At 44.0% G+C, this 17,462-nt stretch overlaps 1 protein-coding gene across 2 annotated transcripts; it reads left to right on the top strand.

The window, feature by feature from the left end:
• The first annotated feature begins 717 nt into the window (after positions 1-717).
• Positions 718-8,630, top strand: LOC132579607 (nuclear cap-binding protein subunit 2-like). Of its 2 annotated transcripts, none has more exons than XM_060250099.1 (4): positions 718-1,641; positions 3,542-3,729; positions 7,260-7,398; positions 8,085-8,630. In XM_060250099.1, the coding sequence occupies exons 1-4, from the start codon at positions 1,558-1,560 to the stop codon at positions 8,181-8,183; spliced, it is 510 nt and encodes a 169-aa protein (XP_060106082.1). In that variant the 5' UTR covers positions 718-1,557; the 3' UTR covers positions 8,184-8,630. The 2 variants fall into 2 exon arrangements, with proteins under 2 accessions (XP_060106082.1, XP_060106083.1); XM_060250100.1 differs by lacking the exon at positions 718-1,641 and adding an exon at positions 1,701-1,888.
• Positions 8,631-17,462: the final 8,832 nt, after the last annotated feature.

Raw genomic sequence — 17,462 nt, 5'->3', positions numbered from 1 at the left:
GATCTCCCAAGATGATACACTCTGTGACTGAGAAGTTCTGCTTGCTAACTCTCCTCTCTGTATGGACAAAGACATTCTTCCTGCAGGGATACTTTTGGTAAGATATTAACTGAATTACTGGACTAGAAATTCTCTGGGCAGTGGGCCCTCTGCATCACAGCAGTACTTTCCTCCAAATGAATACCCCACCCCTTCTTCTTGAGGTCATCTTGACTTGGCTTCTTGTGTTTTATAGATGGCTATTTATCTTTATTGTAAATGTACTGCTATGTTTGGCATATCTTTGAGCACCCTGTGGGAAGACAACTATCAAATACTCAGATTAAGGTTGCCAACTCAAGGTTGAGAAATTAATGGAGTTTGGAGGGAGGAGTTGGATCCTGGGGACACTGGGGTTGGGGGAGGAGAGGGACCCTGGCAGGGTATAATTCCATAGGGCAACCATTTTCTTCAGGCAAACGGATCTCTGCAGGCCTCACCTGGCAACCCTATTTTAAGTTAATAAACTCAAGTTTCTTGTTTGCCACCTCCCTTAGAGTTTAAGGTGAATATGAAGTACAACAGAGTACAGCTTTCTCTGAAGGGACTCAAAAAGTTCTGCAATGTAGGTAGAGTGCCTTCTCCCCAAAAGATTTCCGAAAAGTAAGATGCCTCTGATCTCAGTGGAATGGCTACAATGTGGTTTTATTTAAAAAGGAGTCTCTGATCATATGCCCTGTATTTTCCTTCAAAAGGTGGTTGATTGATTTCTAAACAGGAACCAAAGAAGCCTCTAAGTATGTGCTGAGTGCCTTTCTCCTGAGACGGGTATAATTCTTTTAATTGAATGCTTCTTCACTTGGAAAGTCTATGAAATCTGTGAAATATCAGAAAACAGTATGTCTGTTTCAGGTCCCCTAGACTTTGCTGCCTTAAATTATGTTCTGATGCTGTTTGTTACTTATCTGCTTTTTATGGCGCCTATATTTTAATTATTTCACTGAGTTATTTTTTTCACGTTTTAGTCATTATTTTTCGATTTCTTTTTCCACGTTCAATCTGACCTGTCTCGCGGCTGTTTTTAAGAAGGGCAGAAATTAATGAAAAAAATCAAAACGAAGGAGAAAATAACGAAATGAAGCGAGACACGGGTCCCTAAAAACCCCCCTTCTTCTCGCACTAGTGAAACTTCAGTCACGTAGGGACTTTCGCGTTAAGACGAGTCAGACCTCCAAAAACGCAGCTCCGCGTTCTGTGAAAAACAAAGGTTCCCGCTCAAACCGCGCCCCACCCCCTCTCCTTTCCGCATCTTAGGCAAACTGCTAAGGCAATGGAAGGTTCGGGAACACGAAAGGACCAACCGTATTGAAAAAGCTACAATCTCCAGCATTCCCAGCGACAAAGCAACCCGCCCCTGCGCTGGAAACGGCTTCTGATTGGCTTATCTTGAGCACAGAAGGTGATGTCATTCGTCCAGGTGATCAAGAGGAATATTGAGTGACAAATACTGGAGCCAATTACCTGATCAGACCCTGCTTGAAAGGGCTTGCGAATAGTTTGTGGGCTGGACATGTCAAGATGTCGGGGATCCTGAGCACGACGTTGAGGGGGCTTGACAGTGATTCGTATTGCGAAATCAGCGTCTACTGGGACAAACGCATGGTATTTTTTATTTTTATTTTGTGTGTATGTGTGTGCACCCGGAAGTTACGTCGACCTCTGGTGATTGACCCCTACTGGGTGCCTGGAGGATATTCAGAGAGGTGGCTGAATAAAGCCTGCCTCTGTCCTCTCGACTTGGTATTTCAAGGAGGCTTCCCTTCCACGTACTTGCCAGAGTCAGCCCTGCTTAGCTGACGAGATCGGGCTTGCATGGGTATCCAGGTCAGGGCGGGACCAGCGGTTTATGGTAGGAAAGGGAGAGGCTGGAGGGGATTCACTCTGAGGCACCCCTGTTGAAAATCCCGTGTGTGTGTGTGTGGAGGGGTGCTTTGCACGTCCCACGACTGAGGGGCCTTCTGCCGGTCCTCCTTACACAGAAAGGCACTTTGTACATGTTCGAAGGTGTCCGCATTGGCTGCTTTTTTAAAAAATACCCTTCAGTTCCTTGTAGAGTCTATAGGGTTGCTACCCTTCGGGTAGGGCCTGGAGGTCTCAAAAAATTATAGCTGGTCTCCAGAATATAACAATCAGTTTTCCTTGAGAAAATGGTGATTTTGAAGAGTGGACTTTGTAACATCATACCTGCCGAGATCCCACTATGTGAAACCTTGCCCTAACCAGCTCCACATCCAAATCTCCAGGAGTTTCCCTGCACAGAGTTGGCAGTGCTTTGTGGAGAGCAGCCCTAGGTCCTTAGCCTTTGGTTCATGCCATTTTTTTTGTTTGTGTATTATTATTATTTGTTCAGTGGAGAGGTGCTCTGCTATGGAGATCTTGCTTTTGGTGTCAGAGCTTTAGGAGAGCTGCTTGAATGAACTTCTGTGTAAGAGGCAGTGTAGACATTTTATAAACAAGTAATTAACCAGTGGAAGCCGACATCACTAGAAAGGAGGGATGCTCAGTGTAGACTGGGAGAAGGAAGACAGCTGAGGTGGGATAAGATGGAGAGGCCCTGTGTAGCTTGTACAGCCTGGTTATTGTGACCCGGTGGCTAAATGCTGTAAATATGGGGTAGAGTGCCAGAAGAGGGAGCTACAAATCCAAACAACTTTGCTGATCTCGAGCAGGGAAAATTAAAATTTGGGAGGCATAACATGAGAAGACAAGAGTCACTGGGAAAGACAATAATGCTAGAAAAGTTGAAGACAGCAGGAAAAGAAGGAAACCCAATGTGAGATGGATTGACTCAATCAAGGAAGCCATGGCCCTCTATTTGCAAGACCTGAGCAAGACTGTTAATGATAGGATGTTTTGGAGGACATTAATTAATATGATTACAATAAGTTGGAAGTGACTTGATGGCACTTAAAATACACAAAGCTTCCTCTTGTGCTCATGAGGGATGATGTACTGCTGCCCTTGTGACATGAAAGTATAGGACTCTAGGCAGTAGTGCACTCTGACCTATAACGTTTGATGGCACCTGGACATAGGAGTTCTATAATTAATATGCCAAATAATATTAGTACAGATTTCCACACTACAGATGTTGCTGTGGTGGGAATTCTTTGTGACAATGCATTTAATTTGGGATTATTAGCATCTTTTGCCTTACTAATAGGGATACATTAATGAAAATTTGAGTGTCAGAAAAAGTCTTGGGAAATTGTCCTCGCCACATGAAGGTGCTGGCAGTATATCTTCTATTCTGCCTATTTTGGTCCAGTGATATTGAAAGATGGATGTTACAGTTCCATATGCTTTGCTGGCAAATGCTCCCTCCCCCAGTCGTTTGCTAATACTAACCTTGTCCTCCATCTTTGTCTTACTTGGGTAGCCTTTGTATATGTAACCAGTTGCTTCTGCTTCTTGTGCAGTGCGTAACACTTTTGGTGCTAAATAATACTGTACATGGAATGTATGTGATGCTGTCCATCCCTGTTCTCTGTCCCTTTCCCAGAGTGACAGTGGCCGTGAACTGCAGATGAAGGCCCTGAAGAACTCTACCACACTTTATGTGGGCAATCTGTCCTTCTACACCACAGAGGAACAAATCCATGAGCTCTTTTCCAAGTGTGGGGATGTCAAGCGCATTGTCATGGGGCTTGACAGGGTTAAGAAAACTCCTTGTGGTTTCTGCTTTGTAGAGTATCCTTGGCCTTATGATTTAATTACTTGTTATTGTTATAATTTAAAACTTTTTAATGCTGCCTTTCCACCCAGTTGGGGTTCATAAGTTGGTGAACATAAAACGTTTAAACAATAAGAATATAATAATTAATTAAACATGCATAAGAACATAAGAAGAGCTCTGCTGGATCAGACCAGTTGTCCACTGAGAGCCAGCTTGGTGTAGAGATTAAGAGCATGAGCTCTAAACTGGGAGAACCAGGTTTGATTCCCCACTGCTCCACATGCAGGTGCTGGGTGACTTTGGGAAAGCCACAGCGCTCTCTCTCAAGAGCAGTTCTCTCAGAGCCCCACCTATCTCACGGGCACTGCTCCCTCTAAACCGTGGAGTCTTGTGAGCAAAAATTCTACTTTGTGAGCTACTGGTATTAAAGTTGTGAGCAAGTGATTTGGCTATTGTATAAATTAGTTTGCTCTGGGGTAATTCTTCCTGAGCGAAGACAAAAATGTATGAGCCGAAAGCTAAAAAACTGTGAGCTAGCTCACACTCAGCTTAGAGGGAATACTGCTCACGGTGTGTTTGTTGTGGGAAGAGGAAGGGAAGGAGATTGTAAGCTGTTCTGAGACACTGAGTGAAGGGGGGTATAAATCCAATCTCTTCTTCTTCCATCTACTCCAACATCCTGTCTTATGCCGTAGCCGACCAGTTCCTTTGGACAGCCAACAACAGGACATGAAGCCTTCCCCGATGTTGCCTCTTGGCTTTTGGATTCAGAGGCTTAGTATCTCTAAATGTGGAGGTTCTACTCAGTCACTATGGCTAGTAGCCATTGATAGCCACCATGAATCTATCTAATTTGTATTAAAGCTGTTTATTCTTGTGGCCATCATTGCATCCTCTGGCAGTGAATTCCACATTTTAATTGCTCTCACAGCACTAGAAGGAGGTCAAAAAACCATTATTGGGGTATGCTAGAAGAAACACAAATCTTCACCTGCTGGCAAAAGACAATAGAAAGAGACAAATTAATCTTCCTGGAGAGAGAGTTCCAGAGTTTTGGTACCATGGTAGAGGAGGCCCTTTTTTCATGTTACCATCTGTCTAGCCTTGAATGGCAGGGCCTCTAGGGAAGACTGGAGTCAATGGGTAGGTTTATTGGGAGAAGGCAGTCTTTGTGTGTTGGTCCCTGGCTAAACAGGGCTTTAAAGGTCAAAACCTGCATCTTGAATTGAGCCAGAAGTGCACTGAAAGCCAGTGTAGGTGGAGCAAGACTGGAGTGAAATGGTCTCTATGAACCCAATCCAGTCAACACTCCAGGCAACAATGCCAATTCAAAGTGTTGCTACTTACTGGAGAGCCAGTTTGGTGTAGTGGTTAAGTGTGCGGACTCTTATCTGGAAGAACCGGGTTTGATTCCCCACTCCTCCACTTACACCTGCTAGCATGGCCTTGGGTCAGCCGTAGCTCTGGCAGAGGTTGTCCTTGAAAGGGCAGCTGCTGTGAGAGCCCTCTTAGCCCCACCCACCTCACAGGGTGTCTGTTGTGGGGGAGGAAGGTAAAGGAGATTGTGAGCCGCTCTGAGACTCTTTGGAGTGGAGGGCGGGATATAAATCCAATATCTTCATCTTCTTACCTTTAAAGCCCTAAATGGCTTGAGACCCTCATGCCTTCAGGACCACCTCTCCCTGCATGATCCTGCCTGCCTTCTCTGATCATTTTAGCATTTATTGAAGGTCCCTGGTCCATGAACTGTCAGCTGTGTCAGCTGTCTCAGTAGTGGCCCCCATCCTCTGGAACCAGTTGCCTGAACAGGTGACTGCCTTGCGGGACCTCCCTAGGTTCTTCAGGGCATGTAATGCTGCTCTTTTTTTGTGTAGCCATTGGGTGAATGTGATCTGTCAGGCCCTGGTATGCTTCAGCTGTGTCTTCACCATCCACGCATCCTACCCTACTTGATAATGGATAGATTTTAATAGGGATAGATTTTTGATCATTTTATATTTTAAAAGTTTATTGTATCTTTTATATTGTTTTTATCAGGTGTATTTTATATGCTGTTAGCCCTCCTGAGTCCCAGTCGGGGTGGGGGGAGGGAGCAGGATATAAATTTGTTAAATAAATAAAAAATAAAATTATGTACCAACTAAAGCTTCTGGACAATCTTTAAGGGCAGCTCTACATAAAGTACATTGCAGATGTTGTCTAGATTAGTGGCAAGATCTTTTCTACCCAAGAAGGGCTGCAGTTGTCTCATCACCCAAAGCTGCAGAAAGGCATCTCTGGCCACTGCTGCCACCTGTTTATCCAACAGGAGGCTCAGATCCAGGAGCACCCCCAAGCTACTAACCTGTATTTTTAAGGGGAGTGCAACACCATCCAGTACAGGGACAACCCATTTCCTAGCTCAAAACTTCCCTCCCCCCCCCCACCAGTAGCACCTCCATTTTAACAGGATTAATTTTCAGCTTGTTAGCCCTCATCCTTTTCAAAACTGCCTCTAGGTGGCTGTTTGCAGTTTCCACAGGCTCCCTGGGATCTGCTGGTACTGTGAGATACCACCTGCACTTTACATAGATGTTGAAAAGCATGGGGAACAAGATGGAACCTTGGGGAACCCCGTAGGGCCTAGACCAAAGCTCAAGGGGTAGAACAGCACTCCTTCAGCACCACACTCTGAAACCTACCCTCGAGGTAGGACCAGAACCGCCATGGAACAGTGCCACTAAATCAAAAAAGGTGATCCAGAGGGATACCATGTTGTGTACCTTTTAGCTGAAGTCCTATTTTTCAATTTAAAAACTTGGTTCTTGGAGCAGTTAGCAGCTCTTAGAATTCAGTTTCCCTTGAGGTCACACAGCTGGTCTTTTTGTGTCTTTTGTTATGCAGAAACCTAAATGTGATTAGTAGCCTTGTGTTTCTGTAACTGGGTTGCAATGCTTCTTATTGTAGGTGAAATTGAGACCGATTCCCCACTAGACTTGTTCTGGCGTTGGAACTCTTTTTCCCCTGACACTTATGTCCATTTCGCACAAACTGCCGCAGGGCTGTGACTCACCTGGCCTCTTTCCACAGCAAGCAAGAACCTCTGAAAACCAGTTTCTGCTTGCCGCAGGAAAGAGGCAAGGCAAGTCACAGCTCCGAGGCAGCTTGTGCGAAATTGGATGGAAGCGTCGGGGGGGGGGGGGGGGGATGCCAGCGCCGGAACAAGCCTAATGGGGAATCGGTCTGAATGAACTAGCATATTTTAAACTTAAATCTAGTTACTTATTCTGGCTGCATCCTTCCTGCAAAGGTTATTTGGATGGGGCTCTGAAGTAGTTTCCTACTAACCAGGCTGAGATGTTTGCGTAGCTTTAACAGTGAAACAGCATTGTATTGTCCTTAGTATTCTCTGAATGATGATAATAAGTTGCAAACTATTTCAGTTTTGATTGATGGAGGGAAGCTTTGGGGACCTCCAGCTGAGCAGCTCTCCTCCAGTCTTCTCTTTAGCCAGCATCAGCTCTATAAATGGTCCCATGAATTTTTCCTTATAGTAACATTCCAGGTACTACACAAGAGCAGAAGCTGAACATTCTATGCGGTTCATTGACAAAACCCGGCTGGATGACCGCATCATCCGAACAGACTGGGATACTGGGTTCAAGGAAGGACGGCAGTATGGCCGTGGGAGAACAGGTGGCCAGGTAAGGAACACAAGGTTTGTGGGATTCTTGCAGACAAATCTGAGAAATCCAGCAGATATTGGGCTGGGCTGGTTCTGATTTTTATACGGATATGTACTGTGTCCCAAGTGCTTATGATGGGGCTGGCAATTAAGGTATTCCAGTAAATGTCCAGCTGGTGCAACACTTCCAGTAAGGAGGCTTACTGTAAAAAATGGTGTTAGTTCAAAATTAATTCCTTGGTTGGAAGCTGTAGCAGAGGTAGGAGTGTGAAATTGCATGGCTGTGGGTCCTAGTTCCAGGCCAACACTGTGGGTTTCAGGCCAAAGGGTAAACCCTATTCTCTGCAGAATTATCTTGCATTCTTAATAGGCTTGTCAACAGCCTGGAGAAAAATGTTCTGGTCCTTTAACAGAATCTTAATGAGATGTTCTTTACCTGCATGTCACGAAAAACTTCAGCTGCTCATTTCCACACATTAAACCTCTAAGGGCACTTTTGTCCAGCTTGGTGGGAACCCTAATTCTAAAACAATGCCAGCTTGAACTCTGGCAGATTCATTATTAAAGATTCTGGGTTATCATCCATATAAGTACCTTTGGTGAGGTTTTTAAAAGGTTCATTACACTGCCTTAGATTGATAGTTGTGGGCATGTTCCTGTATCTTTGTTCCTCTAAGTTTTTATCTAATTTTTCTTCCTGTGTAGATGCGAGATGAATACCGGACAGACTACGATGTTGGGAGAGGTGGCTTTGGCAAGCTTGTTCAGATGCAGAAGTCAATTCAACAGACAGTGATCTACTAGCAGCTTTGTGGATTAAAGGCTAGAGTAGGAGAACAGGAAGACCAGATTCTTCGAGGACTGTTGGGTGTGTGTCGTTCACGATGGCAGAACTGTCCCTGGACTCAGAGGGAAACAAGGTGATGGTTTGAGATCATTCTTGGTAACCTACAGTTTAAGCTGCCCTTGAGGGCAGGGAACTTCTTCCAGGGTTATGTGCACAGCCAAGGAATCCAGTAGTTGACAGAATCTCTGGATTAGGAGAGGACACACAGTGGTCTGTGAGATTTGAATGACTCTTTGCTGTCCTTGCTTTCCAGTGTAGTAATTTTAGTGCCCTAGTTTGTCTGTTTTGAATCCTTTATTTTATTCTTTTTAAACTGATTCTTAAATAATGCATGTCCTGTAATTTCTGCTGTAGCCTGTAATCGTATTGTGGGTAAAGAGAATAAAGAATGAGAATTCTCTCAACCAAAGGAGTTGTGATGTGTGCAAGAAGGACTTTTCTGGTTGGGACTGTTTCTTCTGCCTATAGATATTTATTTCCTGGGCCAAGAGGGAATGGCAAACTTGAGAGGGGGAGGGCTTTTTTCTTTTGCCTGCTGTTCGTCTTCAGGGAATCTCCACCAAGAACTTAAAATGCTTCTTTCCTGTAGGCTCTTTGAATCAAGTTCTACCATGCAGATGTCTCTCCATGGCAAACTCTGCACCAAGCTAGCTACTATAGATGTCTGCATAATTGCCACAAGGATGTCACTGCCATTTTAAAGTTATTTTAAAATGCCATGAGGGTACTGTTGTTCACAGCCACTTTTTCAATTGCCAAAACTTCAGGGGTGAGGTTAGCAGTTGATATGGCATAGGGTACATGAATGCCTCAGCCTGCCCAATAAGGATTGGGTTCTTGCAGAATTTTAAAATGGCAGGCAGCCACGAAGACACCATCATGTGTAGTTTGGCCCTTAGTCTAATCCAATGTTCCCTCTAAGCTGCAGAGTTTTGTGAGCAAAAATTCTACTTTGTGAGCTACTGGTATTAAAGTTGTGAGCTACTGCATAAATTATTGTGCTCTGGGGCCATTTTTCCTGAGCTAAGACAAAAATGTGTCAGCTGGAGGCTAAAAATTTGTGAGCTAGCTCACGCTAACATAGCTTAGAGGGAACAATGGTCATGTCTACAAGAGAACAATGCAGATGATGACACAAACAGTGGTTTCTAGCACTGTTCTCTTTCTTTGTTCATTTGGACAGGCTAAGGCTTAGCACTTACAGGATGACAAGAAGCCCTTAACTGAAGTGAGTGGAAGCCAAATCACAGTCAGACTAAATATATTGTTTATAAATTGGATAATGGGGGAGAGATAGATTGCCATTGATCTGCATTACACTGCAGAAATGAGATCTAAGAATTGCTGGGATATCCAGTAAGCAATGCAGGATTAGGATTTCAGAAATCTGAAACAGCTGAAACTAAGAGTAAGGTTCACATGACATGTTAAATGATGCAGAAATTACATAGGTAGTACATATAGCAATGAATACAGCACAGTAGATACAATCCATAATCTATTTCCCTAAGAATCTTTCTGAACCATTTTGTCATAGTATAGTACTGTTACTGAATAATTCAGTTTTGCATCATTTGCAGAATGCCAGGAAAGCAGACTTCCTGCCCTCATCAGGCAGGTTATTCCAGATCAAAAATTATCTGCAGACAGTAAATGTAAATACCACTGACGAATGTTACCTCTTGTTCCAAGTTGTTCTTTAGAAGTTCGGGAGCTGAGAAATAGGCAAGTGTTGAAGAATTGTTGGGGCAGCCAAGAATGTCACGTTACTTGTGGGGAGTTGAGAACAAACTCAAGGAAGAGAAATGAGGGAAGGGGTGATGATTCACCAAGGTTACTAGAAGAAGAAGAAGATGATGATATTGGATTTCTATCCCGCCCTCCACTCCGAAGAGTCTCAGAGCGGCTCACAATCTCCTTTACCTTCCTCCCCCACAACAGACACCCTGTGAGGTGGGTGGGGCTGGAGAGGGCTCTCACAGCAGCTGCCCTTTCAAGGACAACCTCTGCCAGAGCTACGGCTGACCCAAGGCCATGCTAGCAGGTGCAAGTGGAGGAGTGGGGAATCAAACTTGGTTCTCCCAGATAAGAGTCCGCACACTTAACCACTACACCAAACTGGCTCTAGAAGGATCGTATACTCACTGATTGTAATATGGCTCCTTTCAATCTGACTGAAAAGTTCTAAGTCCTAGCTCAGCCTTGCTGAGTCTTCTCAGAAGCAGCCAGTGGTTATTAAAAAAGCAAGTTCAGTCCCACAGACAAAAGAATTTTAACTATTACTCCTGGAATTTAGCAGTGCTACTCTGTTGCAGCAAAAACAAGAGTCATGAGGTACCACACTATTGTGATAAAAATATTGCTGGCCTATAGTCTGCTTAATTGTTGGGGTACAGTTTGATTGTCAGACATCATATACATACAGATCCATGTAATTTTTTTATAAACAGGAACAAAAAGCTAAATATACATACAATCTAAGATAAGCTCATTAGGAAATGGTATTTCATGATGTAGCTATGATAATATTATACCTGCAGCAGCAAGAAAAAAAAAGCAACTTTCTAAACTGAATTTGCTGCGAACTGGAATTTAGCAGTTCCATGCCAGTCTCCTATTGAATGGAGGTGAGAAGTAGAACTTTCCCATTTGCCATATTTGGATTATGTCCATTCTTAGCAATAGATATTGGCCTACTTATCTTCTGTAAACAGCAAAAGGGCATTCTGCTGGTAATGCATCCTTCTCCCCTCACCTGTTTGCTTGCTGCTCAGGTTGGCTAGATGGCCATCTGACAGCAATGCTGATTCTGTGAACTTCGGCAGATCATGAGCAGGAAGGGTTGCATCAGTGTTTAGTTCTCGTGGCCCTTTCTTACATGCCCAGGGGAATGCTGTTTGACATGTTGGGGTTAGGCGGCAGTTTTTTTCCAGGAGTTTCCAGGGATCCTGGAGGTTTTTTTTTTTTGCTGTCTTCTAGGCAGGTGTCAATGGGGTGGGCAGGGAGAAGTATTTGTGAATTTCCTGCATTGTGCAGGGGGTTGATGACCCTGGAGGTTCCTTCCATCTCTGTGATTTTAGGGTGCACTATTCTTTATGCAAGGGATCAACAGCTCACTTCTTGTAGGGCTTCTACCTAATCTGAGCAAGCTTCAGGGCAGTGAATCTCACAACTAATATTGTGATGTTTTTACTAGCTCTGACTATGGATGAATTCACTACGTATTGCATTCAGCTGGGATTTCTATACCTTTATAATAGATGTATGAGCCAGAGGTACCAAGTCTAGCATAATGGTAGGGTACTTATTCCATGGAAGCTCCCCTGGCCATTTACTGCTAGAAATGGATCCTCCTCTGGACTAACTGTAGCTTATTATTATAGCAGTCCTTAGACCAATCATACAAAAGGAAAAAACAAACTCAAAATTTCCAATATTTTAAAATACTTAAATAAAACATTAAAAAGCAGTTTAAAATTTCATCTAATTTTTAGTAACCACCTGCTATCTAACTACCAAACAATTTTTGTAAACTGAGAATTGCCATACAAAAACCAGCTACGTGGCAGGTAAGGTTGGGGTATCTATCAGATAGAAGGAACTCAAGTTAGCTTTTTCTGGAAGGTGATGATCTCCTTATGTGCCATCTTATAATTTGGGCATACGAAAAACATGTGCCTCTATACTAACTGCTAGTGTGGGCATCAATGATGCCTACTCACCTTCAGTGGTACAATTCTAACTCTACTTCTTGGAGTTGGGATCAGCTTCTCAAATCCCTCCTTTGGGCATATAAATGCATATCAATTGTTGATGTCTGTGGTTCACTCAATTTCTTAGTTCTTGGAGTTGTCAATAAGAATTCATTTTTGATTTTACTGGCCCATGTGATGTGATGTCCATTGTGGTACCAGTTGACAGTGAAGCCCCACATGCTGCTTTGAAATGAGAGTAGCAGTGCACCCCAAGGAAATCCTGACAACTGAAGTGAACAGATTTCCAACAGGTGAAAGTATCTGGTGAACAAAAAAGCACCATGACATCTTGGGAGATACTTACCACAACAGCTGCAAACTTGCAAAATGTAAAGATATTTGCAATCTTATGAGTTCAAAAGTGGTCTGCCCTCTGCCTTCATAAGTCTGGGAGGCTACAGCTTTGATCTCTTATGCCAGCCATGATCTATCCCCAGTGCCAAGGAGCATCTCTGCATTTTCATTATTAGTGAAGGAATACAGAGCCAGCAATTGCTAGAAGTGATAAAAAATCAGAAGGTGTCAGCAGGAGGCACTCAAAAGCTACAGTTGAGTCCTGTTCTGATAGCCTTTCCTATGAGCTTGGAACTGTCTTTCTCACGATAGCATTTTAAAGCATTTATTGTGCTTTCCTGGCCAGAAGGGAAGTCTGGATGTGGAAGAAGGGAATTTATTTCTCAAATGTATTTTGATATTCATTCTAACTTCATGGAAATGCTTGAGCATACTTCCCAAGTTCAGGTAATGTTTCCTTTCCCTAGCAGCTTTTATTCTCTCTTTAGAAAAATGGAGAGAATTCATAATGAAATGGAATAAATACTTTACAAGTTAAGTCTCAGATTGATTCTAGTCCCTAATATTGTTGAGTTCCTCCCAACTCTGTTACTGCCAGTCTCAATTTGAATTATCTACTTAATACAGTAGTCCCCAGCATGGTGCCTATAAGTGCCATGGTGCCCACCAGTAAATTTCCTGGCACCCACCAAGTGCTTTAGTAAGCAGGTAGAGCTTTTGCCCAGGAAGGCTTCTGCTTGGCTGCTGGAGATGTGATTTGACTGCAGGTTTTTAAAACATTGCTTTGGTAGCAGCTGTCATTACAGTGCAAGGAACTTCACTGTGTGACTGAAGGTCAATTGCAGCCATCATTATGTGGCTCGCTCCTCCTATGGCAGCCATTTTGTGGTTGTGCCCACCATTCTGTGTCAGAATCCCAAGCACAGAAATGTTGGAGACCCCTGCCATAGTAGTCTTCATTCACCCCCTCCTCAAGCGTATTTTAAACCATGTTTCCTCTCCTTGCTATGGAAGGGCACATAGCCTTTTGCCAGGTATGCTAGCTCTGGCAGAGAATGAGGAAGATCCAAAACCCCTTCATTTAGACCCAACTCCACTGTCCAACAGACACATGCAACTCTTAGTAAGACGCAGGCCTGCACATCCAAATGTCACAAAACAGGCTTGAAAGGACAGGATTTGGGTAGACAGTAGGCATCCAGCAGAGGGCAATACAGAGAAGAAGAAAAGAAGTGTAGGCTCAGAAGGGTGGACACTGAACATACTACCTTTGTAGCAAGCATGGGCAAGATTTGTGAACAGCCAGATAGCAAATTGTTCATTCTTGCCTTTATGGTCCATGAGTAAGGTTAGTAGAGACCTTTCCAAGCTCAGGAACCAAAGCTATGCTGGTGTGACAGATTGGAGTAGGATTGGCATCATTGCAAAGCATGCAGTTTCCCACCTAAGCAGCTGGAAGGTACAGTGCTTCAAACTGATATAAAAGAAAATAGTTCAATAATAAGCTGTTAGAGAATTATAATTCTAGGAAAAAATTGTCAGGTCTCAGATGTTCCGCAGGGCCTGCAAGACAGTCCTCTTCCAGCTGGCTTATAACTTACTGACACTGGAAACTTTGGAAGGCTGTAGTGTAACATTCCAACAGACCGCTGTTCTGTATGTTTTATTATCTTATTGTTTTAAATTGTTGTAAATTGATGTTTTAAAGCTAAACCTATTTTAGATTTTATATGTTGTAAGCCGCCCTGAGCCGCTTCGGTGGGAAGGGCGGGATATAAATTGAAATATAAATAAGTAAATGTGCCAGGAAGCTCACACACTGGCTTAGCTGGCAGCCCATCCCTCTAAGTCTAGGGGTATGAAGAAGACTGGCTATGCAGTAGGGAGGAAGCTTGCACTCTGCATATACTGAAAGGCAGGGTAGTGCTCTTGCACTTTTGCAGGGCTGTGCTCTGATACACTTCAAGGACCCATGGTTCAGTGGTAGAACATCTGCCTTGCAAGCAGAAATTGTCAGGTTGAGTCCCAAGTATCTCCATTAACAGGATCAGCTTGTAGATGATGTGAAAGGCCTCAGCCTGAGACCCTGGACATTTGGTGTTGGTCAGAGTAGACAATACTGATCTAGAGAGACTTACATATCTGAGAAATGTAAGTCAACTTTACGTATTCAGGAACAAAACCTTGGTTAGTGGTGGTTCAGATTTAGTCCTGAAAGGAAAGGGGGTACTCATACTGTTGAAGATGAGCTATAGGTTATCTGTACTGCCCCCCTTCTCATGCAGAAGGTCCTGCATTCAGTTTCTTACAGATTTTGTAGAAGGTTTGACTTTTATGTTGATTATCTTCATAGTTGTGCCTCTTACTAGTGTAGAACCTGGGAGTCTCCCCCCGAAAAAGTCCCTTTCCCTAAAAGATTTTAAAGAAATCTTTGACCTAATTTATATAGTAATGTCTCCTGTGTATTTCATCAGTGCAAAGGGTGGAGCATGGGGAATGTCCCTGAAGAGACAGATAGGACAGGATTGGCCCAATGAGAGCATGCAAGGTGGCTGTCTTAGGCAACAGGCTCTGGCCACCAATAAAAAATTGAAAATGTCCTGTGATCCACTATTTCAAGTGTCCAGGGCTTTTTAAAGGTGTCCAGGTCTAGATCAGAGAGCCAGTTTGGTGTAGTGGTTAAGTGCGTGGACTCTTAACTGGAAGAACCAGGTTTGATTCCCCACTCCTCCACTTGCACCTGCTGTAATGGCCTTGGGTTAGCCATTAGCTCTGGCAGAGGTTGTCCTTGAAAGGGCAGCTGTTGTGAGAGCCTTCTCAGCCCCACCCAACTCACAGGGTGTCTGTTGGGGGGGGAGAAGATATAGGAGATTGTAAGCCGCTCTGAGTCTCTGATTCAGAGATAAGGGTGGGGTATAAATCTGCAATTCTTCTTTTTAAAAGCAGGAACTCCTTTGCATATTAGGCCACACACCCCTGATGTAGCCAATCGTCCAAGAGCTTACGGGGCTCTTAGTACAGGGCCTACTGTAAGCTCTTGGAGGACTGGCTAAATCAGGGTTGTGTGGCCTAATATACAAAGGAGTTCCTGCTACAAAAAAGTCTTGCAGCTGTCCAATCCTGAGTTAGTATTCAGACTAATGTGGCTGTTCCTCCGGCCTCCACTTAACTCTTCCAGAGCTACTCCATTCAGAATGCCTTTCAGCAGCCTGTAAAAGTTTACAACAGCATGAATAACAGCTGCTAGGTCTAGATCAGAGTTTATGAAAGGTACTGCATGGAATGCTCCAAGGAAGGATATGCCAGTAAACCCCTTCTCTGGGGAAGGGAAAGCTGCAGGAGAGCAGCCCTGGTTGAGGACTGCAGGAAGCTGATTTCCATCCAACTAGTCTATCCTGTTCTGAGCAGCAGTAGCTCAACCACTTCTGGAGTCAAGGCAAGACAAGGTATACACCTGCTGGCAGTGACAGGAGCTTGGCATCTGCATGCAAGGTGCTGATGACAGCAGGTGAGAGCTTGCGTCAGTGGCAGCAGAGCATCTTGGGTAATGTAGTTTGGTACAATCTGCCCTCTGAAGCCCTCTAGGAGTGTCTTGTTGCTATCTGGGCACTCACTCAGGCAGGAATGCTATAAAATCATATTGAAAAGACAAGAGGCCAGTAGCTGCATACAGGGAGATTTCTTTGCCTTAGATGAAGGTGGCCCTTTTTCCAACACACTGTCTCTCCTATGCTGGCTCTTTCTGGATGGGTTTGCCAGCTTTCAAAAACTGGTCTTACTTCTGGACCTTTTAAATATCAGCCAGAACACAGAAATGACAGGAGAAACACTTTTCCTGGCTAGGAGATACAGTAATGATAAATTAATTTTTTGCATGAAATGCTAACGTTAAAGGCATAGGAACAAGAGCAGTAAAATGCTAGCAGCTGCTTCCTGGGTTGATTCAGTAGTGTCAGAGTTTTGCTCACAGTGCAGTTTCTCTGGGCTACCTACCAGAATTTGTAAAAGGTGTGTGTGTGGGGGGGAGCCTTGATGAGCATTGATACACCCACCCACTAATTATAATGTTCCCAGCAGCAGCATCTTCTACAGTACAGCCCTTAGGGCAGTGTTCAGGTGAGGGCAGGCCAAGCCACACTTCAAATGCCTGCATGATGCTTCATCTTGTGCAAGTTAGAAGTCCCACAGCATACTGTAACTGCATGGGAGGTGTCCATGATGGAGGCAAAGATGGTGTGTGGGCTCAGTGTTATTTTTGCTGTTGCATGGTGGTTCGTGAAATCTGTCTTCCAAGCAGTCTTACCAAAGCTGCATTCATACATGGAGGTGGTGGGCTTTCCTTCCTTGGAGGTTTTTAAACAGAGGCTAGATGGCCATCTGACAGCAATGAAGATCCTGTGAATTTAGGGGGAGGTATTTGTGAGTTTCCTGCATTGTGCAGGGGGTTGGACTAGATGACCATGGATGTCCCTTCCAACTTTATGATTCTTTGATTCATACAGATATGGCTGGATATTGCACAGTTGTTGTGCTTGAGCAATTGTTCACCTCCTGGCTGGTCTTGTCTACAAAAAAAAATCCAGTTGTGAAGGATTGCCCAAGAGTCAGAGACATGTGGATGCATTCCTGGTCTTTTTGTAATGTGCCTGTAGTTCCTTCTCTGGCTGACTTGTGCTGCCGTGGCTATTTTGCCATTGTTTGCCTCGAAAGTTCCTATCTATCTCCTTCCCCCAAGTTGACTGTCACTGACTGATTTCTTTCTCAGGGTAAAATTAATTCTGTGATCTGGCCCAATGCATGTTAACATGGAAGAAATGCCCAATAAATTATGTAAAGCTTACTTCTAGATCTGTGGATAGATCTGCACCCTTAAATCTCCAAAAATAACAGTGCAAGGGACGCAACCGATGGAGCCATAAAAACTTCCCCCAGCCTCACAATGAACCTAAGCAACTCAAGATATGAGAAAGCTCCCTACAGCTTCGGTAAAAAAGAAGTGGGGGATTGAGGGGCAGGGAACACTGGAGGAAAAACTCCAGATGGAAACATGGGAGACTAGGAAACACACACGCGTGTGTTGGGGCGCTAGATCACGTGTGAATCCCATGCCAGCGACTTTGTCTCTTTTGCTCTGGAGAAAGGCTTGGGGCTGCCCTCGCAATACCTCCCTCCCTCCAGTCCTCAGAG

Source organism: Heteronotia binoei, chromosome 11 (genome assembly GCF_032191835.1).
Source record: "Heteronotia binoei isolate CCM8104 ecotype False Entrance Well chromosome 11, APGP_CSIRO_Hbin_v1, whole genome shotgun sequence".
Lineage (NCBI taxonomy): Eukaryota > Metazoa > Chordata > Lepidosauria > Squamata > Gekkonidae > Heteronotia > Heteronotia binoei.
Note: the sequence above shows the minus strand (reverse complement) of the source record. Positions and strands in the feature narration are given on the sequence as shown.

Coding starts and splice junctions, on each gene's coding strand:
- LOC132579607 (XM_060250099.1), top strand. CDS start 1,558: ATGTCGGGGATCCTGAGCACGACGTTGAGGGGGCTTGACAGTGATTCG. Junction 1,642..3,541: donor TCTACTGGGACAAACGCATG/GTATTTTTTATT, acceptor TCCCTTTCCCAG/AGTGACAGTGGCCGTGAACT. Junction 7,399..8,084: donor GTGGGAGAACAGGTGGCCAG/GTAAGGAACACA, acceptor CTTCCTGTGTAG/ATGCGAGATGAATACCGGAC.